The sequence below is a fragment of the Chiloscyllium punctatum genome, chromosome 7, assembly GCF_047496795.1.
Source record: "Chiloscyllium punctatum isolate Juve2018m chromosome 7, sChiPun1.3, whole genome shotgun sequence".
Taxonomy (NCBI): Eukaryota; Metazoa; Chordata; class Chondrichthyes; order Orectolobiformes; family Hemiscylliidae; genus Chiloscyllium; species Chiloscyllium punctatum.
Genome location: NC_092745.1, coordinates 10483834 through 10504746, shown reverse-complemented (window position 1 = coordinate 10504746; position 20913 = coordinate 10483834). Strand labels below are relative to the sequence as shown.

The 20913-nt window shown below is 49.4% G+C and overlaps 1 gene segment (V, D, J or C); it reads right to left on the bottom strand.

The window, feature by feature from the left end:
* Positions 1-6635: 6635 nt before the first annotated feature.
* Positions 6636-19444, bottom strand: LOC140479397 (Ig kappa chain V region Mem5-like). The segment is given in 4 exon segments: positions 6636-7477; positions 18386-18419; positions 18899-19197; positions 19375-19444. Coding segments are annotated over 4 exon segments (711 nt in total).
* Between the last annotated feature and the right edge of the window lie 1469 nt (positions 19445-20913).

The following is a 20913-nucleotide window of genomic DNA, read 5'->3' as shown; positions in this document are numbered from 1 at the left end:
ACCCTTTACTGGGTCGCCGAGCGGCGGAGGGGAGGTAGGTGTTATCCCCGCTCCTCCCTCCCAGACTGTTTTTCCGGGAGCCTTGGCCCTGGGGGATGACCTTTTCCTGGGGGATGACCTTTTCCCCGAGGAGCCAGGCGTCCCAGTGTCGGGAGGAGAGCGGGGCCCCGAGCCTCCGCCGCCCGACGACCCGAACTCGGGGCGTTCCGGGACGGGGTGCGCCGAGTAAGGTACCGCCGGTGACCCTGGGGGGTGGGGTCGCCGGGGGTTCGAGGCCGGTTGGCGGCGACGGGCCAGCCCCCATCCTCTCGGTGGGGGAGGGGTCAGCGACCGAGGGCGACCTCCCGGAGGAGGGTTCGGGGTCGGTGGCGGACACCGGGGACGATGCGGACTCCGTCTGCAGTGACGTTTTTGAGTCCCAGGTGCCCCCCGCCGATCTCCCCCTCATCCCCCTCGAGGAACTCCGGGAATTTGTCGAGGAAACTCGAGGTCGCCGGGATAGAGCCCAACTGGCGCTCGACCGCTGGAGCTCATTTGAACAAATTTATTGGTCGGCCCACGCTGCTCGCCAGGCGCCTGGGCTCGACGTCAACGAGCGAAAGCGAGTCAGGAACTTCCTGGGGGCACTCCTGGTGAGGGCGAAGGACTCCTGTGCCCCTCCCTCGTCCTCCCAGTAATTGTATTTGTTTTTAAACTGTACTGGTGGTGGTAGCACAACGCTTCCGACATGGAGACTACTATAGCCAGCCTCAACATCAACGGCAGCAGGGAGTCACAGCGCAGATTCCAGACCCTCTCGGTCCTTCGGGACGGGAGGTATGCGGTGTGCTTCCTGCAAGAAACCCACACTACCCCGGGAGATGAAGCCACCTGGCTCCTGGAGTGGCGAGGGGGAGTCTACATGAGTCACCTCACCCGCAGATCTGGCGGGGTGGCTATCCTGTTGGCCCCGCATTTTCAGCTGGAGATCTTGGGGGTCAGGGAGCCGGTGCCAGGCCGTTTGCTTCACCTGACGGTTCGGCTGGGGGGCGCGGTGCTTCACTTGGTGAACGTATACGCTCCCCTGGCCGGGCCGAGGCAAGCGAGCTTCTTCGAAGAACTGTCCGCTCATCTCGCTTCCATCGACGAGAGCCAGTGCGTCGTCCTCGGGGGAGATTTTAACTGCGTCCTCGAGGGCAGGGACCACGGCGGTACCCGCACTGGCTGTGCGTCGGGGAAGAGGTTGGGGGACTTGGTCAAGTCCTTCGACCTGGTGGACGTCTGGCGGACTCTCCATCCCGACTCCATCGCCTTCACCTTCGTGAGGCCTGGGGTCGGAGCGTCCAGAATCGACCGCCTGTACGTTTCGCGGGCGTACACCTCCTGTTTTCTGAAGGCCTCCACGCGGCAGGTGTCGTGCACGGACCATCACCTGGTGTGGGCGGAACTCCTTCCGTTCGGCGCCAGGCTCGGCTCCGTGTACTGGCACTTTAACAACCTGCTGCTGGAGGACGAGCGGTTCCGGGACTCGTTTCGTCGTTTCTGGGCCGGCTGGAGAAGGAAGCGGGGAAGCTTCCCCTCCCTGAGGCTATGGTGGTACGTGGGCAAGGCTCACGTCCGCGTCTTCTGTCAGGAGTACGCGAGGGGGTCGACCAAGAGGCGGAAATCCAGGATCGTGGAGTTGGAGAGGGAGATACTCGACCTGGAGTCACGCCTCGGTCAGCCCGACTCGGACCCGGCCCTGCGCGGGGTGTATGAAGAGAAGAAGGCCGCGCTCCGGGACCTGCAGCTCGCCGGGGCTCGAGGCGCGTACGTGATGTCGCGGATCCAGCTCCTCCAGGACCTGGACCGCGGCTCCCCGTTCTTCTACTCGCTGGAAAAAAGGCGCGGCACCCGTCAGCAGCTCCTTGTGCTGCTGGCCGACGACGGGTCCCTCCTCTCGGATCCGGAGGGCGTCAGGGCCCACGTCCGAAACTATTACACGGCTCTGTTCTCTCCGGATCCGTCCAGCGAGGACGCTCGCAGAGTTCTGTGGGAGGACCTGCCGCAGCTCGGCCCGGAGGACGCCGGAAGGCTCGACGCTCCCGTCACTTTAGAGGAGCTGACCGGCGCCCTCGACCGGCTCTCGAGGGGCAAAACCCCGGGTCTGGACGGGCTGACTGTGGAGTTCTTCAGGGCGTTCTGGGACGTCCTGGGGAACGACTACACACAGGTCCTGGGGGAGTGTCTAAATGCCGGACAGCTGCCCCTTTCTTGGCGCAGGGCGGTCATCGTCCTGCTGCCGAAGAAGGGGGACCTTCGTTCCTTAAAGAACTGGCGTCCGGTCTCCCTCCTCAGCACGGACTACAAAATCTTCGCCAGGGTGTTGTCTTCTCGCCTGGCTTCCGTACTGGCCCACATGATCCACCCGGACCAGTCCTACACGGTCGCGGGCCCGAGGATACACGACAACGTCCACCTGGTCCGGGACCTGATCCATTTCTGTCGACGGGCTGGTCTGCCGAGCGCCTTCCTGTCTCTCGACCAGGAGAAGGCGTTCGACAGGGTCGATCACGAGTACCTGCTCGGTACTCTGCGGGCGTTCGGGTTCGGGACGCGGTTCGTCGCCCGGATCCGACTTTTGTACGCCGCCGCAGAGTGTCTGGTTAAAGTTAACGGGTCCCTAACGGCGCCCCTTCGCTTCGGGAGAGGAGTGCGTCAAGGCTGCCCCCTGTCCGGCCAGCTGTATTCCCTGTGCGTGGAGCCTTTCCTGCGCCTCTTGCGGAGGAGGTTGTCGGGGCTGGTTCTGCGCGGCGCGGGCACGGGGGTGGTCCTCTCGGCCTACGCCGACGACGTGCTCCTCACTTTCACCGACCCGGCTGACCTGGGGAGGATGCACGAGTGCCAGGCCGTGTACTCGGCGGCGTCTTACGCCAGGATCAACTGGGCCAAGTGTTCCGGACTACTGGTCGGTCCGTGGCGAGTGGACTCTCTGCCGGAGGAGTTACGGGGGTTCAGCTGGAGCACCACCCATCTCCTCTACTTGGGGGTCTACCTCACCCCGGCTGAGGAATCCTGGCCGGCCAACTTGCAGGAGTTGGAGGCCAAAGTCTCGGCTCGCCTAGGCCGCTGGACAGGACTGCTCCGAGTGCTATCTTACAGGAGTCGAGTGCTGGTCATAAACCAGCTGGTGGCCGCCATGCTGTGGTACCGGCTGGTCACTTTGGTCCCTCCTCCTGGCTTTGTCGCTGACATCCAGAGAACATTGGTCGACTTCTTCTGGGACAAAAAGATGCACTGGGTCACCGCGCAGGTTCTGAGTCTCCCTATTGGGGAGGGCGGTCAGTCGCTGGTGTGCGTCCGCACCCAGGTCGCGACGTTCCGCCTTCAGACCTTGCGGCGATACCTTTACGTCGAGCCTCCTCCTAGGTGGTGCGCCCTGGCGACGTATTTTTTCCGCCAGGTGCGTAACCTCAACTACGACACGCAGCTCTTGTTCGTCGACCATGACGGTTTGGAGGTCGCCCTCAAGGCGCTGCCTGTCTTTTACCAGGACCTGATCACTGTCTGGAATATGGTCGAATCGCGTCGCGCCTACCCTCCGGCTGGAGTAGCGGCTGTCTTCAGGGAGCCGTTGCTCAGCAATGCGCACCTCCGTACTCGCTGGTTCGAGTGGCTGTCGGAGGGGAGGCCCGTGGCGGCGAGGGCGACCAGGGTCGGGGACGTGCTGGGTGCCGGGGGCCTGGGCTGGACGCTGCCACAGGACATAGCGAGCAGGGCAGCGGTAGACGTCCGGGACGTGGCCGCCGCCATCCGACGCCTTAAAACGCCGGTGCTCGGACCCGATGTAGTGCACCAGTTGGAGGACGCTCAGGTGTGCGGTGGGATCCCGTCCGCGCTCACCCCGGCCCGGACGGAATTTCACATTGGCCCCAAGGTCCCGTACTTCACGCGGGAGCCTGTGCCCCAAAACCTGAGCCGCCTCCGGAATTTTAATTTTGTTTCCTTCAAAGATATAAAAAGGAGGGCTCTGTATCGACTGCTGCTGCACACCGTCCACCTCGTCTCCCTCATCCACCGTCCGGACACTCCTTGGCATGCCCATGTGCCACCGGGCGGTGGGGATCCCCAGTGGAGGGCTCTCTCTCGGGGATCTGGGGTGGAGGGTGCTGCACGCAGCAGTCCCCTGCAACCGCAGATTGCGGTGATTCACGGACTTCCAGCCCAACTGCTTGTTCTGTGGCGCTGTGAAGTCCGTGGACCATGTATATATTGGGTGTGGGCGTTTGCACTCCCTTTTTTGATTTTCTCAGAAACCTTCTCCTCTGCTTTTGGCTGCACTTCAGTCCCACGCTCCTGATCTTCGGGCACCCGGTACGGAGGAGAGAGGGCAGGTCTTACGACCTCCTCGTGGGTCTGCTCCTGGGCCTGTCCAAACTGGCCATCAACCGGTCCAGGCAGCGGGCCATCGCGGGCGTCGTTAGGGCCGACTGCCTGCCTCTCTTCCGGGGTCATGTTAGAGCCCGGGATCCTTGGAGAAGGAGCATGCGGTGTCCACCAACACCCTGGAGTCGTTCAGGGAGAGGTGGGCGCCGCAGGGAGTGGAGTGTATTATTACCCCGTCCAACTCTATTTTGATTTAATCCCTACCCTCCCCTTCACCTTTTTGATGACACAGCATTGCCCTTTGATGTGAAGGGCAGTGTTTGTCAGTGGCCACTCGGGTGTTTTCCTATTTTCCTGGTGGTGGCAATTGAATAAAGATTCGTGCACTTTGTGTCTTTCACTGTGTCTCGCACCTACACACACATACCATGGGTGCTGGGGAAAAAATAAGCACTACCGCAGTTCGGCGGTAGTGTGGGGGTTTAAAAAAAGAAAAAAAGAACAAGAGTTAAAAAATATTAAAAAAAAAGAAAAAATAAAAAAAGAATATCTTAATCCCTACCCTACCCTTCACTGTTTTGCTCACACAGCATTGCCCTTTCATGCGAATGGCAGTGCTTTTCACTGGCCGCTTGGGTGTTTTCCTATCTTCCTGGTGGTGGAAATTGAATAAAGATTTGTACACCTGGTGTCTTTCAATGTGTCTCGCACCTGCGCGCGCGCACACACACACACAAACACACACACACACACACACAGCATGAGTGCTGGGGAAAAATAAGCACGACCACAGTTGGGTGGTAGTGTGGGGGTTAAAAAAAACAGGCGCGTCAGGGGTTCTGATCATTCTGAGAGCTGGCTCTGAGGGAGCTGGATCAGTGTCATGGACTCTCCACATGTAAGTAAGAGAAAAAAAAGAGGAGTGTCAGAAGGACTGATGAGTCAGGTACCTGACTCTGAATAACAACCTTCCAACCAACCCCACCTCCTTCTGTCACCCTCAATCTCCCCATGCTTCCTCTTGTTTCCCCTTCAATCCAGCTTGTGCTGCCTTTGGGAGAGGTTGGCCTTCCCTCCATCACCCAGGAATGTGGTCATTATTCCAGAGCATTCGCACTTTTAACCTGAGGGTCATCGCAGCTGAGGCGGGGGAGAGAAGGTGGCACATTCATGGTGGTCACACCTGTCATTAATCCACCGCAACCTCTCTTGGGGCTGTAAGAATTTCACCTCCCTCACTCAGACAGCTCCCATCCCTGTAGGGTAATATTGCTGCACCTAGTTTTGGGTTAATTTACCACTCAAATGTGACTATGGGAAACCAGCATTGGCTGGGCAGGCAACCACGACTCCTCTGGCCCTGGATTCAAAAAATGACCTTGGAATTGATCATCACATTCGGGATCACAGTGCCCACTGCCTCTGAAATCCCTCACTTACCGAGACTACACTCTCAGTATTCACCTTTCTCAGCTGTCATCTCAATTTACTCTAAATTCTGTGTCCAATGATCCTGCCCCTCCAGCTACCCAATGAAGGAGCAGCACTCCGAAAGCTTCTACTTCCAAATAAACCTATTTTACTATCATCTGGTGTTGTGTGCTTTTTAACTTTGGCCATCTGAAGGAGCTGCCATCTCAGACTGAATCAGCTGAACTGTTTTTCATTCATGATTTGAGAAGATTAAAACCTCACCTTCAATCCCCAGCACAAAGCCCATTCTCAATCCATAGCTCGGAGACATATACCTCAGAGAGACACCTACAGGCAGCACTCAGTAATACACACACTCTGTGAGACAGGCAGCACTGAGGAACACACTCACACTCCATGCTGCGGATAGGTGTCTCACTGAATGTGGGTGTGTTACTGTGCGCTGTCTGTGGTGTGTCTCTGAGTAACACACTCACACTCAGAGAGACATGTAGAGGCAGAATTCGGTTAAACACTCACACTCAGAGAGAGCACACAGCCAACAAAGTCTGTGATTGGCCGAAGATTATTTCAGGGGCGATCTGACATGCAGCAGAGAATGCACAGTGCGATCCCATCAGCTGGGCATGGACCAACAAAGTGAAGAGGGAATACATCAGATTGTACTTATTGAGTCCTAACAATTTTCTCTTTTTTTGGAATCTACATAAATTCCTGACCAAAGGGATCATTTGAAAATGATTGATGATTGTAACTGATTGACAGGCCAAGTAACCAATTGTGACCATGACCTGCTGAAATTCAGCCAATCAACTGGGGTGGAAGTCAGCTATTTCCAAAGCAAACAGAGACAGAGACTGAATCTTCACCTTTATTCCCTTTTCCACATTCACATTGACAGAAAAAAGAAACTGGAATTAATAGCCCAGACAGAGGAAGCTGCTCAAATTCACAGCCACAATGCAGCTTGAGGAAAACACTTGGAGAGATTTTCTCAATAACATGAGAATCCTGTCCCTTTAAACAGTGATAAAACCTTAAATTGAAACTGGAGGCTGAGCAGGAAGGAGATCTGGTTTACTGAAGCAGAGACTTCTGAGGTTCACATTGGTTTGTACAGCTGTCATCACAAGGCAATCCTGTCCCCATCAAACACTCCCAGGACAAGGACAGTATGAGGTTTGACACAGTGTAAAGCTCTCTTGCCGCTCCCCCAATGACCTGCTTTAATATCCAAACCTCAGAAGTATCTCTGAGCAATCCTGAGAAGGAAGTGAGTTGAAATTCAGTTCTGACAATGACCTTTGTCCTGCCAGCTCAGTCCTGTTCTATTTAAAGTTGTGTCTCCTCTGTGGACTGTCTCAAACACTCTACACACATTCTGATCTCCTGATACTCTTGCTGAGGGTAGAGGGGAGAGTCACGTGGGTGAGGGCACAGGAGAAGCTAGCGTTGGACTCCCAGTCAGACCCAGAGAGTGTCAGCAGGCTGCTGACACTGTAGGTGCTGTCCGAAGCTCGCAGATAGTTGCTGGTCTGAACACCGTCCGAAATCACTGCACCGTCCTTCTTCCACTGCACCTCCAGCTGATCGGGATAGAAGTGATTGGCAAGGCACACCAGGGTGGCAGTGCCCTTGGCATTGACCTGCTCCGGGGAGGGAGGCAGCAGGGTCAGCTTGGGCTGAGAGTTGTCACGGCCTGAAAGACAAGAGAAACAATCTTAATTCCTACCACTGGAAGGGAATTCAACCCTTCACTGTCCATACAATCTTTTTGAACATTTGTAGTCAATACAGAATAAACCCAACAAATGACCAGGCATTGTTCAAATTGCTTCTTGGGATGTGAGTGTCACTGGCAGGGCCAGTATTTATTACCCATCCCTAACTGCTCCAGAGAAAGTGATGGTGAAGCAGCAGAGAGAGAAGGGACAGTTTTGGACCATTGTTTATAAAATGAATGTGGGCAGCTGGAAGGGCTGTCAATGGGGGAGCATTTTCGTGACAGTGCTCAGATTCAGAGTAGGAATGCAAATGGAGAACCATGGAGCAAGTGTAAAAGTTTTCATTTTACTCAACTGTGTGGTGTTTTGGTAAAAGTGGATCGGAACAAGCGGCATTGTGGGAAATCAGTGTCAAGACAATGGGAGCCCTCGAAGGACGAGACAGAGATTGTTCAGAATCTGTTCCCACAAAGAGTAAGGGTGTGACTTCCAGATCTAGACCAAATGAACAAGAGGATTGGGGGTCATGTACTGACATGGATTGGGAACTGGTTGGCAGACAGGACAGGAAGAACGAGTCATTTTCTGAATGACAGGTAATTACAACTTAGGGTGCCACAGGGGTCAGTCTTTGGTACTCAGTTATTAATAAACTATAATAATAGAATCATCGAATCAGAGAGACCCAAAAGGCCCATCAGCCCATTGTGTCCAGACTGGTCATAAAACAACAACCCAATAATTCTCATCCATTTTCCTAGCATCAGGGAATGAGATGCAGTATGTGTTCAATAAAGAATTAGATATAGTTCTTCGGATTAAAGGGATCAAAGGATTTGGGGAGAAAGCAGGAACAGGGGACAGTGTTGGATGATCAGCCATGATCATATTGAATGGTGGAGCATGTTTGGGGGCCGAACGGCCTACTGCTGCTCCTAGTTTGGATGTTTCTATCTCTTTCTCAGATAATGAAAGAATGTCTCTTGTCAATTTGAAGCTGCAAGTCAAATGTTTGTGGAGGTGGAAGACGTGGCCATGGTGATTAATGCAGGTCAGTAAGGTGGTAAGAAGACACATGGGATAAACTGTTCTTCATTTTCCCTTGATGGAATGAGGGCATTGCTGGATTGGCAGCATTTATTGCCCATCGCTATTCACCCAGAGGGCAGTTTAGTGTCAACCACATTGCTGTGGGTCTGAGGTCACATGGGAAGGATGGCAGTTTCCTTCCCTGAAGGACATTAGGGAATCAGATGGCTTTTTCCTGACAATCAACGATGGTTTCATGGTCGTCATTAGACTCTTAATTGCAGATTTTCTTTGATTGAATTTGAATGCCACCATCTGCTGGATTCTAACCTTGGTCCCCAGAACATTATCTGGATCTCTGGATAAACAGTTCAGCAATAACACCATTAGTCCATCACCTCCTTTATCTCAGTATTGGTTGACAGCGAAAGCAAGAAGTTTGTTTATTCAGCAACTGGATAAAACCCCAGTTAGAGCACAGTGAGGGAACAGTGTATGGTTCTGGTGACCACATTACAGGAAGGATGGGATTCCATTAGAGATGTGGACAGACGAGGAGTTTGTCTGGAATGGGGACTTTGAGCTTTGAGGAATGATTGCTTTGGCTGGGAGTGTTTTCTTTGGAACAGAGGTAGCTGAGGGGAGATTTGATTGTGGTGTGTAAAATGATGAGGGGCCTGGACAGAGTGGGTAGGAAGGACTGATTTCCACCAGCACAGAGGGCAATAACCATGGGGAGAGATTGAAATCAGTTGTGGGCAGGATTAGAGGGGAGTTGAGGGTATTTGTTTTCACCCAGAGGCTGGTGGGATGTGGGACTGACTGTCTGAAAGGGTGGGAGAGGCAGAAACACTCATCACATTGAGAAAACGCTTGGATATTCACTTCAAACAGTGAAACCTCAGGAGTTATGCAGCAAGAGCTGGAAAGTGGGATGGAGCTCGATACCTCTTTAACAAACCTCCGATCACCCAGAGATCAGGAGAAATGTATCCGAGAACATTGGAGCAGAATCGGATCCAAACACTTTGGGATAGAGTTACATTGGGGTGTCTGTGTAGAAGGTTCTAAATTACATTTCAAACCGTACTGCACACTGCTGGGCTGAGGTCAAGGGTGAGACTGCAAAGTGTCTCAGTGTCCTTTGGGTCACTGCTCCTAATGACCCCATGCCCCCGGAAGTTGAGAGTACACAGACAATGGGTGAATGTCCGGATCAGGAGACTTCAATCTTAAAGAAAGACTTGCATTTGTGTAGCGCCTGTCCCCAACTCAAGATGTCCCAATGGATCTTTCCAGCAGACTGTGCAGAGCGAGATCGCAAACACAGTATGATAAATAGCAGAGAAATAGATTTTTTGTGATTTCTATGGGGGGATAAATATTGATCAGGGACACTGGGGGTTCTGCCTGCTCTTCATCAAACAGTGCCATGGAATGGCATCTTTCACAACTGAAAGACTCCCAGTTCATCCAAAAAAAGGAAGAATAGATCACTGAAAGTGAAGTTGCACGTCGGTGGGCGGGGGGGGGGGGGGGGCGGGTGTGGAGGGGGAGGTGGGGGGGGTTGTGACAAAATCATTTGGTTTGCTTTCCTTTATTGGTCAGTGCATTGAGTATTGGAGTTGGGAGCTGTTGCGGCGGTACAGGACGTTGGTTTGGGCACTTTTGGAATACTGTGTGCAATTCTGGTCCCCCTGCTATAGGGAAAATGTTGTGAATCTTAAAATGATTCAGAAAAGATTTACAAGGATGCTGCCAAGGTTGGAGGGTTTGAGCTATCGGGAGAGACTGAAAATGCTGAGGCTGTTTTCCCTGGATCTTTGCAGGTTGATGGGTGACCGTATAGAGGTTTAAAAAATCATGAGCGGCAAAGATAGGGTGAATAGAGAAGATCTTTTCTCCAGAGTGGGGGAGTCCAGAACTGGAGGGCAGAGTTTGAAGGTGACGGGGAAAGATTTAAAAGGGACCTAAGGGGCAACGTTTTCATTCAGAGGGTGTTAAATGTATGGAATGAGCTGCCAGAAGAAGTGGTGAAGCCTGGTACAAGTACAACATTTAAAAGGCATGCATATGTAAATAGGAAGAGTTTAGAGGGATATGGGCATCAATCCAGCCCTTAACATTTCAGGCTCTTCCAAAGATATTTACAGACAGTTTTGTTTCACAAACAGTCACAGTTGCAATGTCAGGAACGTGGCAGCCAGTTTCTACACAGCAAGATCCAACTAGAAGCAATGAGATCAAAGAGCATTAATGATGTTGGATTATGATAAATATTGGCCTGATTAGATTCCCTACAATGTGGAAATAGTCGTTCAGCCTGACAAGTCGACATCAACCCTCCGAACAGCAGCCCAATGAGAAACTTTCCGTACATTTACTCCTGACTATTTCACCAAACACTGTAGGGAATTTAGAACGGCCAATTCACCTGACCTGCACATCTTTGGACAGTGGGAGTAAACCAGAGCACCTGGGGGAAACCCACACAGCCACAGGGAGAATGTGCAAACACCACACAGACAGTTTCCCAAGGCAGGAATTCAACCCGGTCCTTGGTGCTGTGAGGTAGCAGTACTACCTCTGAGCCACCATGCCTGAAGTCAACACAACGATAAAGTAATTTGGTTCACTTGGATGGAAAATGAGAAAACAGAAGGTGAAGGAGAAGGTACGATTGCTGGTTAGCGATGGGATTGATTGTTACCAGAAAATAAAAGATAGGGATGGATTTTCTCAATATCAAAGGAACTAAAGAAGTGCAGGGAAAATCAATAACAGAACAAACTTAAAGGGTTTGTATCTAACTGCACGAAGCATTCAGAGTAAGGTAGACAAAGTGACGCCAAAAAATCCAGGTAAATTGAGTGTCCAAGGAATTTAAACTAGTTAAAGTGGAGAAGGGCTCAGGAGAGGTTAATCAAGATTCTGGAAGACGTACGAGGACAGAGAGTACAGAAAGGAACAAGAGTCGAACATCAAGCCCAGCAGATAAGAGGACAATAATGAGAAGGAGGGCAGTCAATGCAGGACTGAGGGTGTTGTACTTAAAAGCACACAGTGTACACAATGAGCTGGTCGTGCAGATTGAAACTGGCAGGTACAATGTTGTGGGTATAACAGAGACATAGCTGTAAGGGGATCCCGGCTGGGAACTAAATATCCAAGGATACATGTCCTATCAAAAGCTCAGGCAGATGGTCAGAGGGGGAAGAGTTGCCTTGTTAGTGTGAAATAAAATTCAATCAACAGCAAGAAGTGATAGAGAGTCAGAAGGTGTAGAATCTGTGTGGGTAGAGTTGAGGAACCGCAATAAAGAATCTGATGCAGATTATGTTCAGTTCTCCAAGCAGTAATCAGGGTGTGGGGAATAAAATCAATCAGGATACAGAAAAGACAGAAACTAAATGTCAGGGTAGACCTCAATGGATAGATGGACTGGGTAGTGCGTCTAAAGAAAAGGATTTCAAGGAATATCCACGAGATGGCTTTTGGAGCAGCTTGTGGTTGAGCCACTATGGAACAGGCAGGTTTGGATTTCGTGATGTCTAATGAGGCAAACCTGATTAGTGAGTTTAAGGTGAAAGTATCCCTGTGGATAAGGGACCATAATATGATGGAATTCCCCCTGTAGCTTGAGAGGGAGAAGCTACAATCTGATGGAACTGTATTTCAGTTGAGTAAACAGAACTACAAAGACATGAGGAAGGAGCTGACCAGAGTTGATTGGAAGGGGAGCCGAGCAGGTAAGATGGTGGGGCAGCAAACAGCAGAGTTTCGGGGAGTCATTCAGGAAGGAGAGTAGGAATTCATCCCAAAAAAGAAAAACAAACATACTCAGGGGAGGACAAGGCAATCACGGCTGATGAGGGAGGTCTAGGACAGCATAAAAACAAAAGAAAAGGCATCCAATGTGGTGGAGAATAGTGGGAAGTCAGAGAATTAGGAAGTCTTTAAAAACCTACAGAGGATAACGAAAAAAGCATTAAGGGTGGAGAAGGTGAAATGTGGGGGTATGCTCGCCAGTAATACAAAAGAAGATTGCAAGAGTTTTAGCAGATATATAAAAAGGAAGAGGGAGGCAAAAATAGACATTGGATCACTGGAAAGTGAGGTTGGAGAAAGAATAGTAGGAAATGATGGAATAGCCGAGGAATTGAACCGGTACTTTGCATCAGTCTGCACCATGAAAAACACCAGTAGCATTCCAATACTTCAAGACTGTCAGGGGGCAGAGGGGAGTGTAGTGTCCATTACTAAGGAGGAGGTACTGGGGAAGCTGAAAGGTCTGAATATGATAACTCACCTAGACTGGATGAACTACACCCGTGTGTTCTGAAGGAGATCACTGAGGAGAGTGTGGAGGCATTGGTGATGATCTTTAAGGAATCAAAGGAGTCAGGGTGTGGAGGTGGAGATTTGGTGGGGGTAAGGGATAAAAAAAATGGCTCACATACCAACCCTGTTTAAGAAGGGAGGGAGGTAGAAGATGGGACATTATAGGCCAGTTAGCCTGGACTCAGCTTTCGGTAAGATTTTAGAATTCAATTTAGGGGTGAAATTGCAGAGGACGTGGAAGTACAATGGTAAAATAGGGCTGAGACAACACGGTTTCATCAAGGGGAGGTCATGCCTGGCAGATCTGTTCGAACTCTTTGAGGAGGCAATGAGTCAGTCAGACAAAGGAGAGTCCGAGGAAGTCATGTGTTTGGAATTCCAGAAGGTATTTGACGTATGATAAGCACCCATAGTGTTAGGGGCAATGTACTGGCATGGACTGAGGACTGGGACTGGCAGGTTGGTATAAAGCAGAGAGTGAGGAAAGATGGCAGCTGTTGACGAGTAGAGTTCTGCAGGTGTCAATGTTGGGACCATAACTATTCACGTTATACATGAACAATCTGGATGAAGGAAGTGAAGACATTGTTGCTAGGTTTGCAGGTGACATGAGATAGATGGAGGGACAGGAAGTGTTGAGGAAGTGGGAAGGCTGAAAAAGGTCCTGGAGAGGCTCGGAGAGTGGGCAATGAAGTGACAGATAGAATACAAGAAGGAATGCAACGACTGTTTGCTAAATGAGGAAAGCCTTTGGAAATCTAAAGCAGAAACCTCATTCAGGTTTCCCTTCAGGTGAACAGGCAGGTCCAGTTTGTGCTTGGGAAGGTAAATGAAATGATCGCGTTCATTTCAATAGGGCCAGAATACAAGAGCAGAGATATACTGCTGAGGCTGTGTCAGGGTCTGGTCAGACTGAATTTGGAATATTGTGAGCAGATTTGGGACCCATATTCTAAGAAACAATGTGCTGGCATTGGAGGGGTTTACAAGAATGATCCTGGGGATGAAGGGCTTGTCATATGAGGCGTAGTTGAGGACTCTGGGTCTGTACTCGATGGGGTTTAGAAGGATGAGGAGGGATCTTATTGAAATTTACAGAATTCTGACAGGCCTGGATAAAGTGGATGCAGAAAAGATGTTTCCAAAAACAGGAGAGACTCGGTAAACAAGGCACAGCCTCAGAATGAAGGGCCGAACCTTTAGAGCTGTGATGAGGAGGAATTTCTTCAGCCAGAGGGTGGTGAATCTGTGGAGCTCATTGCCACAGAGGGAAGTGGAGGCCAAGTCACTGAGTGTATTAAAGACAGAGATAGATAGGTTCGTGATTGTTAAGGGGATGGAAAGTTCCTGTGGAGCAGGCAGGAGAATGGGGGTGAGAAGCATATCTGCCAAGATCAAATGGCAGAGCAGATTCAATGGGTGAATGGCTGATTTCTGCTCCTATTTCTTTAAGTCTTCTGGAGAGTTTCCCCAAAACGCTGGAACACTGAACCCACTGGACTGTGAGCCCTGCTGGAGCTAGTACAGGAATCCCCAGAGTGCCTCCCACTCTCCAACTAGGATTCAGATCAAAATCCTGATGAGAATGATCGTTCATCTGGGGAGTGCAGCCAGAGCCAAGTCCCTGGCCCCACGGTGGGGTCTCAGCTATACAGGAGGGCACAAGGAAGACTCAAAGAGCGATACTGAGAGGATATTCGAGAGTGAGGGCAATCAATAGGTGTTTCTACAGCTGCAGATGGGAATCCAGGATGGTGTGTTGTCTCCGTGGTGCCAGGGTCAAGGATGTCACTGAGCGGCTGCAGAGCACCCTGAGGGGAGAGGGGGAACAGGCAGCAGTCGTAGACCGCATTGGTCCCAGTGATGGATGGAGAAAAAGTAACATGGTCCTGCGATCAGAAGTTCGGGAGCTCTGGAGGGAATAAGCAGCAGGAACTCAAAATGAGGAATCTCCGGATTTTCCCAGTGCCGCACGCAGGTGAGAATAGAATCAAGAGGTGAACACAGGTGACTGTGAGGCTGGAAAGACGATTCCTGAGGGAGTGCATTAGATTCTTGTGAAGTGGTTTACGAGTGCTATTAGAGAGGGTTTAAACTAACTTGGCAGTGCTGTGGGAGCCAGGAGGGAATGTCAGAGAGGAGCACAAAGGAACACAGAATCCTCAGTGCCGTCAATAAGTCACCTCCCAGTGGGAAGGATGTGGAGGAACACAAATGCATAAATTTACATAGACCTGCAAATATGATAGAGTTGTTATAAATGGGCGGGCGGTCTTTAGTTTCTGAATATAGACTGGGATATTCAGGTGAATTTTCAGGTGGCATCAGTGGCGCAGTGATGGCTCAGGTGGGGAAGCACGGTGGCTCAGTGGTTGGTACTGCAGCCTCACAGTGCTATGGTCACAGGTTCGATTCCAGCCTTGGATGATTGTCTGTGTGGAGTTTGCACATTCTCCCTGTGTCTGCATGGGTTTCCTTCAGGTGTTCTGGTCTCCTGCCATGGTCTAAAGATGTGCAGGTCAGGTGAATTAGCCATGCTAAATTGCCCATAGTGTTAGATGCATTACTTACAGGGAAATGGGTCTGGGTGGGTTACTCTTCGGAGGATCGGTGTGGACTTGTTGGACCAAAGGGCCTGTTTCCACACTGTAGAGACTCTAATCTAATTGTTGGCAGCGAAGAAGGCTGTCTAAGAATACAATGGAATCTTGAGCAACTGGACCAGTGGGCTGAGGAATGGCAGATGGAGTTTAATTCAGATAAATGTGAGTGCTGTATTTTGGTAAGACACAAGAAATGGGTGAGATCCCAAACAAATATTTCAGGTCAGTATTTGTTGTGGAGAAAGCTAGGGAATTTGGAAAAATAGTGATGTCTTGAAAAGAGATCACACACAAAAGAGGAGACGCTCAAGATCTGAAAACACATAAAGGTAGTCGGTAAACCCTAGGACCTGATCATGTGTATCCCAGAGCATTGTGGGAAACTAGGGAAGAGATTGTTGGGCCCCTTGCTGAGAAATGTGTATCACTGACAATCATGGGTAAGGTGCTGGAGAACCAGAGAGGTTGGCTAATGTTATGCCATTATTTCAGAAAGACGGTAAGGAAAAGCCAGGGGAAATATAGACCAGTGAGCCTGATGTCAGTGCTGGGTACGATGTTGGAGTGGATTCTGTGGGATAGGATTTACATTCTTTGGATAATCTATGTGGTTTTATGCATAGGAATTCATGTCTCCTGAATTTGATTAAGGAGGTGACAACAAAGATTGATAAAGACAGAACAGTAAAAATAGTCTATATGGACTTCAGTAAAGTTTTTGACAAGGTTCCACATGATAGACTGGTTAGGAAGGTTAGACCACATGGGATCCAGGGGGAGTGAGCCGTTGTGATAAAAAAAATTAGATTGAAGAGAGGAGACAGAGAGTGGTGGTAAAAGGTTGCTTTTCAGACTGGAGATCTGTGAATAGCTGTGTGCCACTAACATTGGTGCTGGGTTCACTACTTTTATCATTTAAAGAAATGATTTGGATGTGAATATAGGAGTTACAGTAAATTTGTAGATGATATCAAAATTGGTGAGATAGTGGATAGTAAAGAAATTCATCTCAGGGTACAGCGGGACCTTCATCAGATGGGGCAATGGGTAGAGTTGTGCCAAATGGAGTTCAGTTTAGATAACTGTAGGATGTTGCATTTTGGAAAGGCAACCCAGGGCAAAACTTATACAGTGGTAGGGCCCTGTGGGGTGTTGCTGAACAAAGAGACCTCAGAGTGAAGATGCAAGTGCGTTATTACTTGAAAGTGTGGTCACAGGTAGACAGGGTGATGAAGAAGTTGTTGAGTACACTTGCCTTTATTGGTCACTGCTTTGAGTACAGGAGTTGGGACATCATACAGGAGATTAGTGATGCCACTTTGGAAATAGTGTGAACAATCCTGATCACCTTGCAAGAGTAAGGATGCTGTTAAACTTAAAAAGCTGCAGAAAATACTTACAAGAACATGACCAGGAATTGGAGGGTTTGAGCTTTAGGGAAAGGCTGAAGAAACTGGGCCGATTTTTCATGCAGCATCTGAGGCCTAGGGGTGACCTTATAGATGTTTATACAATCATGAGGGGCATGGACAGGGTTATATCCAAGGCCTTTTCCTTGGGAAAGGGAGTCCAAACAAGATGGCGTAGATTTAAGGTGAGAGGCAAACTATTCAAAAGGGACCTGAGGGGCAACTTGTCACACAGAGGGTGGAGTGTGTCTGGTTCGAGCTGCCAGAGAAAGTATTGGAGGCAGATACCATTACAGCATTTAAAACGCATTGGGATGGGTACATGAATAGGAAGGTTTTGAGGGATGGAAGCAAAATGCTGGTTAATACGATGAGGTCAGTTTAGGATATCTGGTTATCATGGACAAGTTGAACTGAAAGGTCTGTTGACTCCATGACTCTGAGAGGCTGGAAAAGTTGAGACTTTGTACTCTGACGCATAAGAGTCTGAGAAGTGAACTTATAGATGTTTATAAAATCATGAGGGCCATAGCAAATGTGAATAATTCAGGAAGGAGGTGAAGTTTTGTAGAAATGGCAAAAAAATTCCTGAAGATCATTCCAGGGATGAGGAACATCAGTTATACAGATTGATTGGAGAATTTGGGACTGCCTTCTTAGGAGAAGGCTGAGAGGAGGTTTGTTTGAGGAATTAAAACCATGAGGGGCCTGGACAGAGTAAATAGGGAGAAAATGTATCCAATTGAGAAAGGATTGAGACCGAGAGACCACAGATTGAAAGTAATTAGTGAAAGTAACAAAAGTGAGATGGGGAACAACATGTTCAGCCAGTGAGTTGGTTAAGATCTGGAATGCACTGCCTGAGAGTGGGGTGGAGGCAGTTTCAATTGAAACATTCCGAAGGGAATGAGGCTGTTATTTGAAAAGGAACAATGTGCAGGGTGACAGGGAGAAGGCAGGAGAATGACATTCAGTGAATTGCTCATTCAGAGAATCAGTACAGACAGGATGGGTGGAATGGCCTCCTTGTGCACAGTAACAAGTCTGCGATTGTGTGATTGAGCAGAGTTAAAGCTGGGGGAGGTGGGAGCTCGGTGTCTCACTGTGCTGCTGCTGCTGCTGCTGCTGAGGTCAGTGAGATCAGAGACTGGGACAGGGAGCCAGAGCTCACATCAAACTCTGCCCGTGTCTGTCACACTGAGACTGACAGGAGGCTACTCACTGATTTCACTCCATGCTGCAGGAATGGGACCACAGGCTGCAAATGGACAGAGCTCCTCCACACGGTGAGTAAAACTGACTGACTTATATCTTGCTGTTTAAAGGGGGCAATGGGACTAAAGAAATACAGCTGGACACCCTGTTGGACACAGTGCTCCTCAATCAACCATTTCATTCACTGAAGCTCCCCACTAACACATTCAACAATTCAGCAACTGTATTTTAAAAAGTGTGTTTCAGTATTGACAGGGTTAATAACGGAGGATTGAGATTTACTTACTCAGTCTGAGCTTGGTTCCTTTACCGAATGTGAACCACAGTGAGAGTTCCCAGTGCAGAGGCTGTACAAAAACCTCCACTCTGCTTCACCCAATCACTCTTAACCTCTCCCTGTCTCCCAGTCTCTCGTTCACTCTCAACTTCTTTCTGCCCCACTCTGTCTCTCTCTCATTCATGTGTCTTTCTGTCTCTGTCTCTCTCTGTGTCCAGCGGGGCTTGGGAGCTTTATGAAATTTATTTTTCGGTATTAAATCTTCACGCGTGGCCATGGAGTGTAAGAGAGAAACTTGAGGCCTTCAAGTGAGTGGTGGACAGCACAGGGACTGGAGTGTGTAGTGGACAGTGACAATCCCAGCATGGGGTAATTTGTTCAGTTTCATTTATATCTAATTGTGAACGTGTCAGTTCAGACTGTGTGCCCATTATTATACATTTTATATAACTGATTCATGTGTCAGGGCACGAGGTGGTTATGTGTCTTGAGGTTTTTGTATGGCTTTGTATCACTGTGTAGAGTGTAGCTGCTATAGCCGTTCTGACAATAATAGTCAGCGACATCCTCATTCTGAACGTTGCTGATTGTCAGGGTGAAACTGGTCCCTGATCCACTGCCGGTGAATCGATCAGAGACTCCTGTGTATCGATTTGTTGCAGAATAGATCAGGAGAGAGGGTTTCTGACCTTCTCGCTGCTGGTACCAAGCAAGGTAGCTGCTAATACTTTGACTAGCCGTACAGGTGATGGTTGCGGTCTGGCCCAGTCCCACTGACAGCACCGGGGGAGACTGGGTCATGGTGAAGTCCCCATTGATACCTGAGGGGTCAGAGAGAAACACAGTGAAGTCAGAACTGTCACAGAAAGAGCCGGTCAAATGAGAGATTGTCGGAGCATTGCTCTTGTTTCAACATTTTCCCTTCAATCACAAGTCAGTGGAATAGGAGTGAAATGGAGAGCAGCTAAAGATTCAAGTATAAGAAGAGAGTTTTGTACCTGCGACACAGAATGCCAGGGGCCAGATCAGCTGGATGTGTGAAATCATGGTTTGTGCTCCTGTCCCTGTGCCTGGTTCCTGATAAACTCTCCCTTCACTGGGCTCTGCTTTATAAAGCTGCAGCCTGTGAGAGTCTGACTGGGTGTTCCTCAGTATGTAAATGGCATCAGGCAGAGAGAGCCACGTCAGCCCCTCACACTTCCTCTTCTCTCTCTCTCTCTCATCCTTCCTTTTCATACTTCCTTTCTCCCTTTTCCCTTTTTTCTCTTTCTCATCTTTCTCTTGTATATATTCATGTTATTCGTTTACTTTCTCCCTCTCTTTCTATTTCCGTCTCCGTCTCTGTCCTCTCCCAATTATATAACCATTTATACCTTTCCCTTTTTCCATGTATGTTTGACACTCTGTTTATCTCCCTTTCCTTCTGTGTTGGTTGGTCTCTCTCTCTCTCTCTCTCTCTCTCTCTCTCTCTCTCTCTCTCTCTCTCTCTCTCTCTCTCTTTCTTATCATTCATTTTTCCCCTTCACTTATATTACTAACTATTTCCTCACTCATGCTCTTATTATACCCTCAAACTCTAATTGCCTCACTCTATCTTTGTCTGTCTCCCTCCCTCCGGTCGCTCTCTAACTGATCTCCATAACAGGCGTTATTCCAGGAAAATGGAACAGTGAGTCCTGGGGCAGCAATTAAATGCCGCGCCCTCTCTCACTCAATCTCACAATGTACACTTGCGGTCTCTCTCTCTCTCTCTCTCTCTCTCTCTCTCTCTCTCTTTCTCTGTCTCTGTCTCTCTCTCTCTCTCTCTCTCTCTCTCTCTCTCTCTCTCTCTCTCTCTCTCTCTCTCTCTCTCTCTCTCTCTCTCTCTCTCTCATATATCTTCTGTATCTCTCTCAATCAGAAGTTCAATGACGTGACTAGCATTTAATAAGTCTGCACTGGTCATCAATGCTCTAGCAACATCAATCCCAGCTTGGCATTGAGGGAGAGGATCAGCCATGGTCATATTGAATAACAGAGCAGACTCACAGGGCCAATCCCTAACCCTAACCCTAAACCTAACCTAACCCTACTCCTGCTCTTTGCTTCTATCTCTGTATGTCTGTGTAATCTCTAATCTCTGCCCCTGGATATTGATCCCTCTATTCATGGAAAAAGTTGCCTTCCAGTCCACTCTATCCCTGCCCCTCATAATCTTTTTGACCTTCAGCAGGTTCCCTCTCAACCTTCACTGCTCCAAGAAAAACAATCCTGGCCTTCCCAATCCTTCCTCATAGCTCACACCCTCCTGGGAAATCTTTGCACCCTCTTGAGTACAGTCATATCCTTCTCATAATTTGGTGACCAGGACCTGTCTGCATGTCTGTCTCTATCTTTCACTGGATTACCTTTACTCTTTTTCTGACACCTACTCTGTCTCTCTCTCTGTCTCTCTCTCTGTCCGATCTCTCTGTCTCACTGTCTCATACTCTATCTTGCTCTATCTCTATTCTTCAACCCCACCATCTCTGCCTCTCTCTACCACTCTCTCTCCCCCT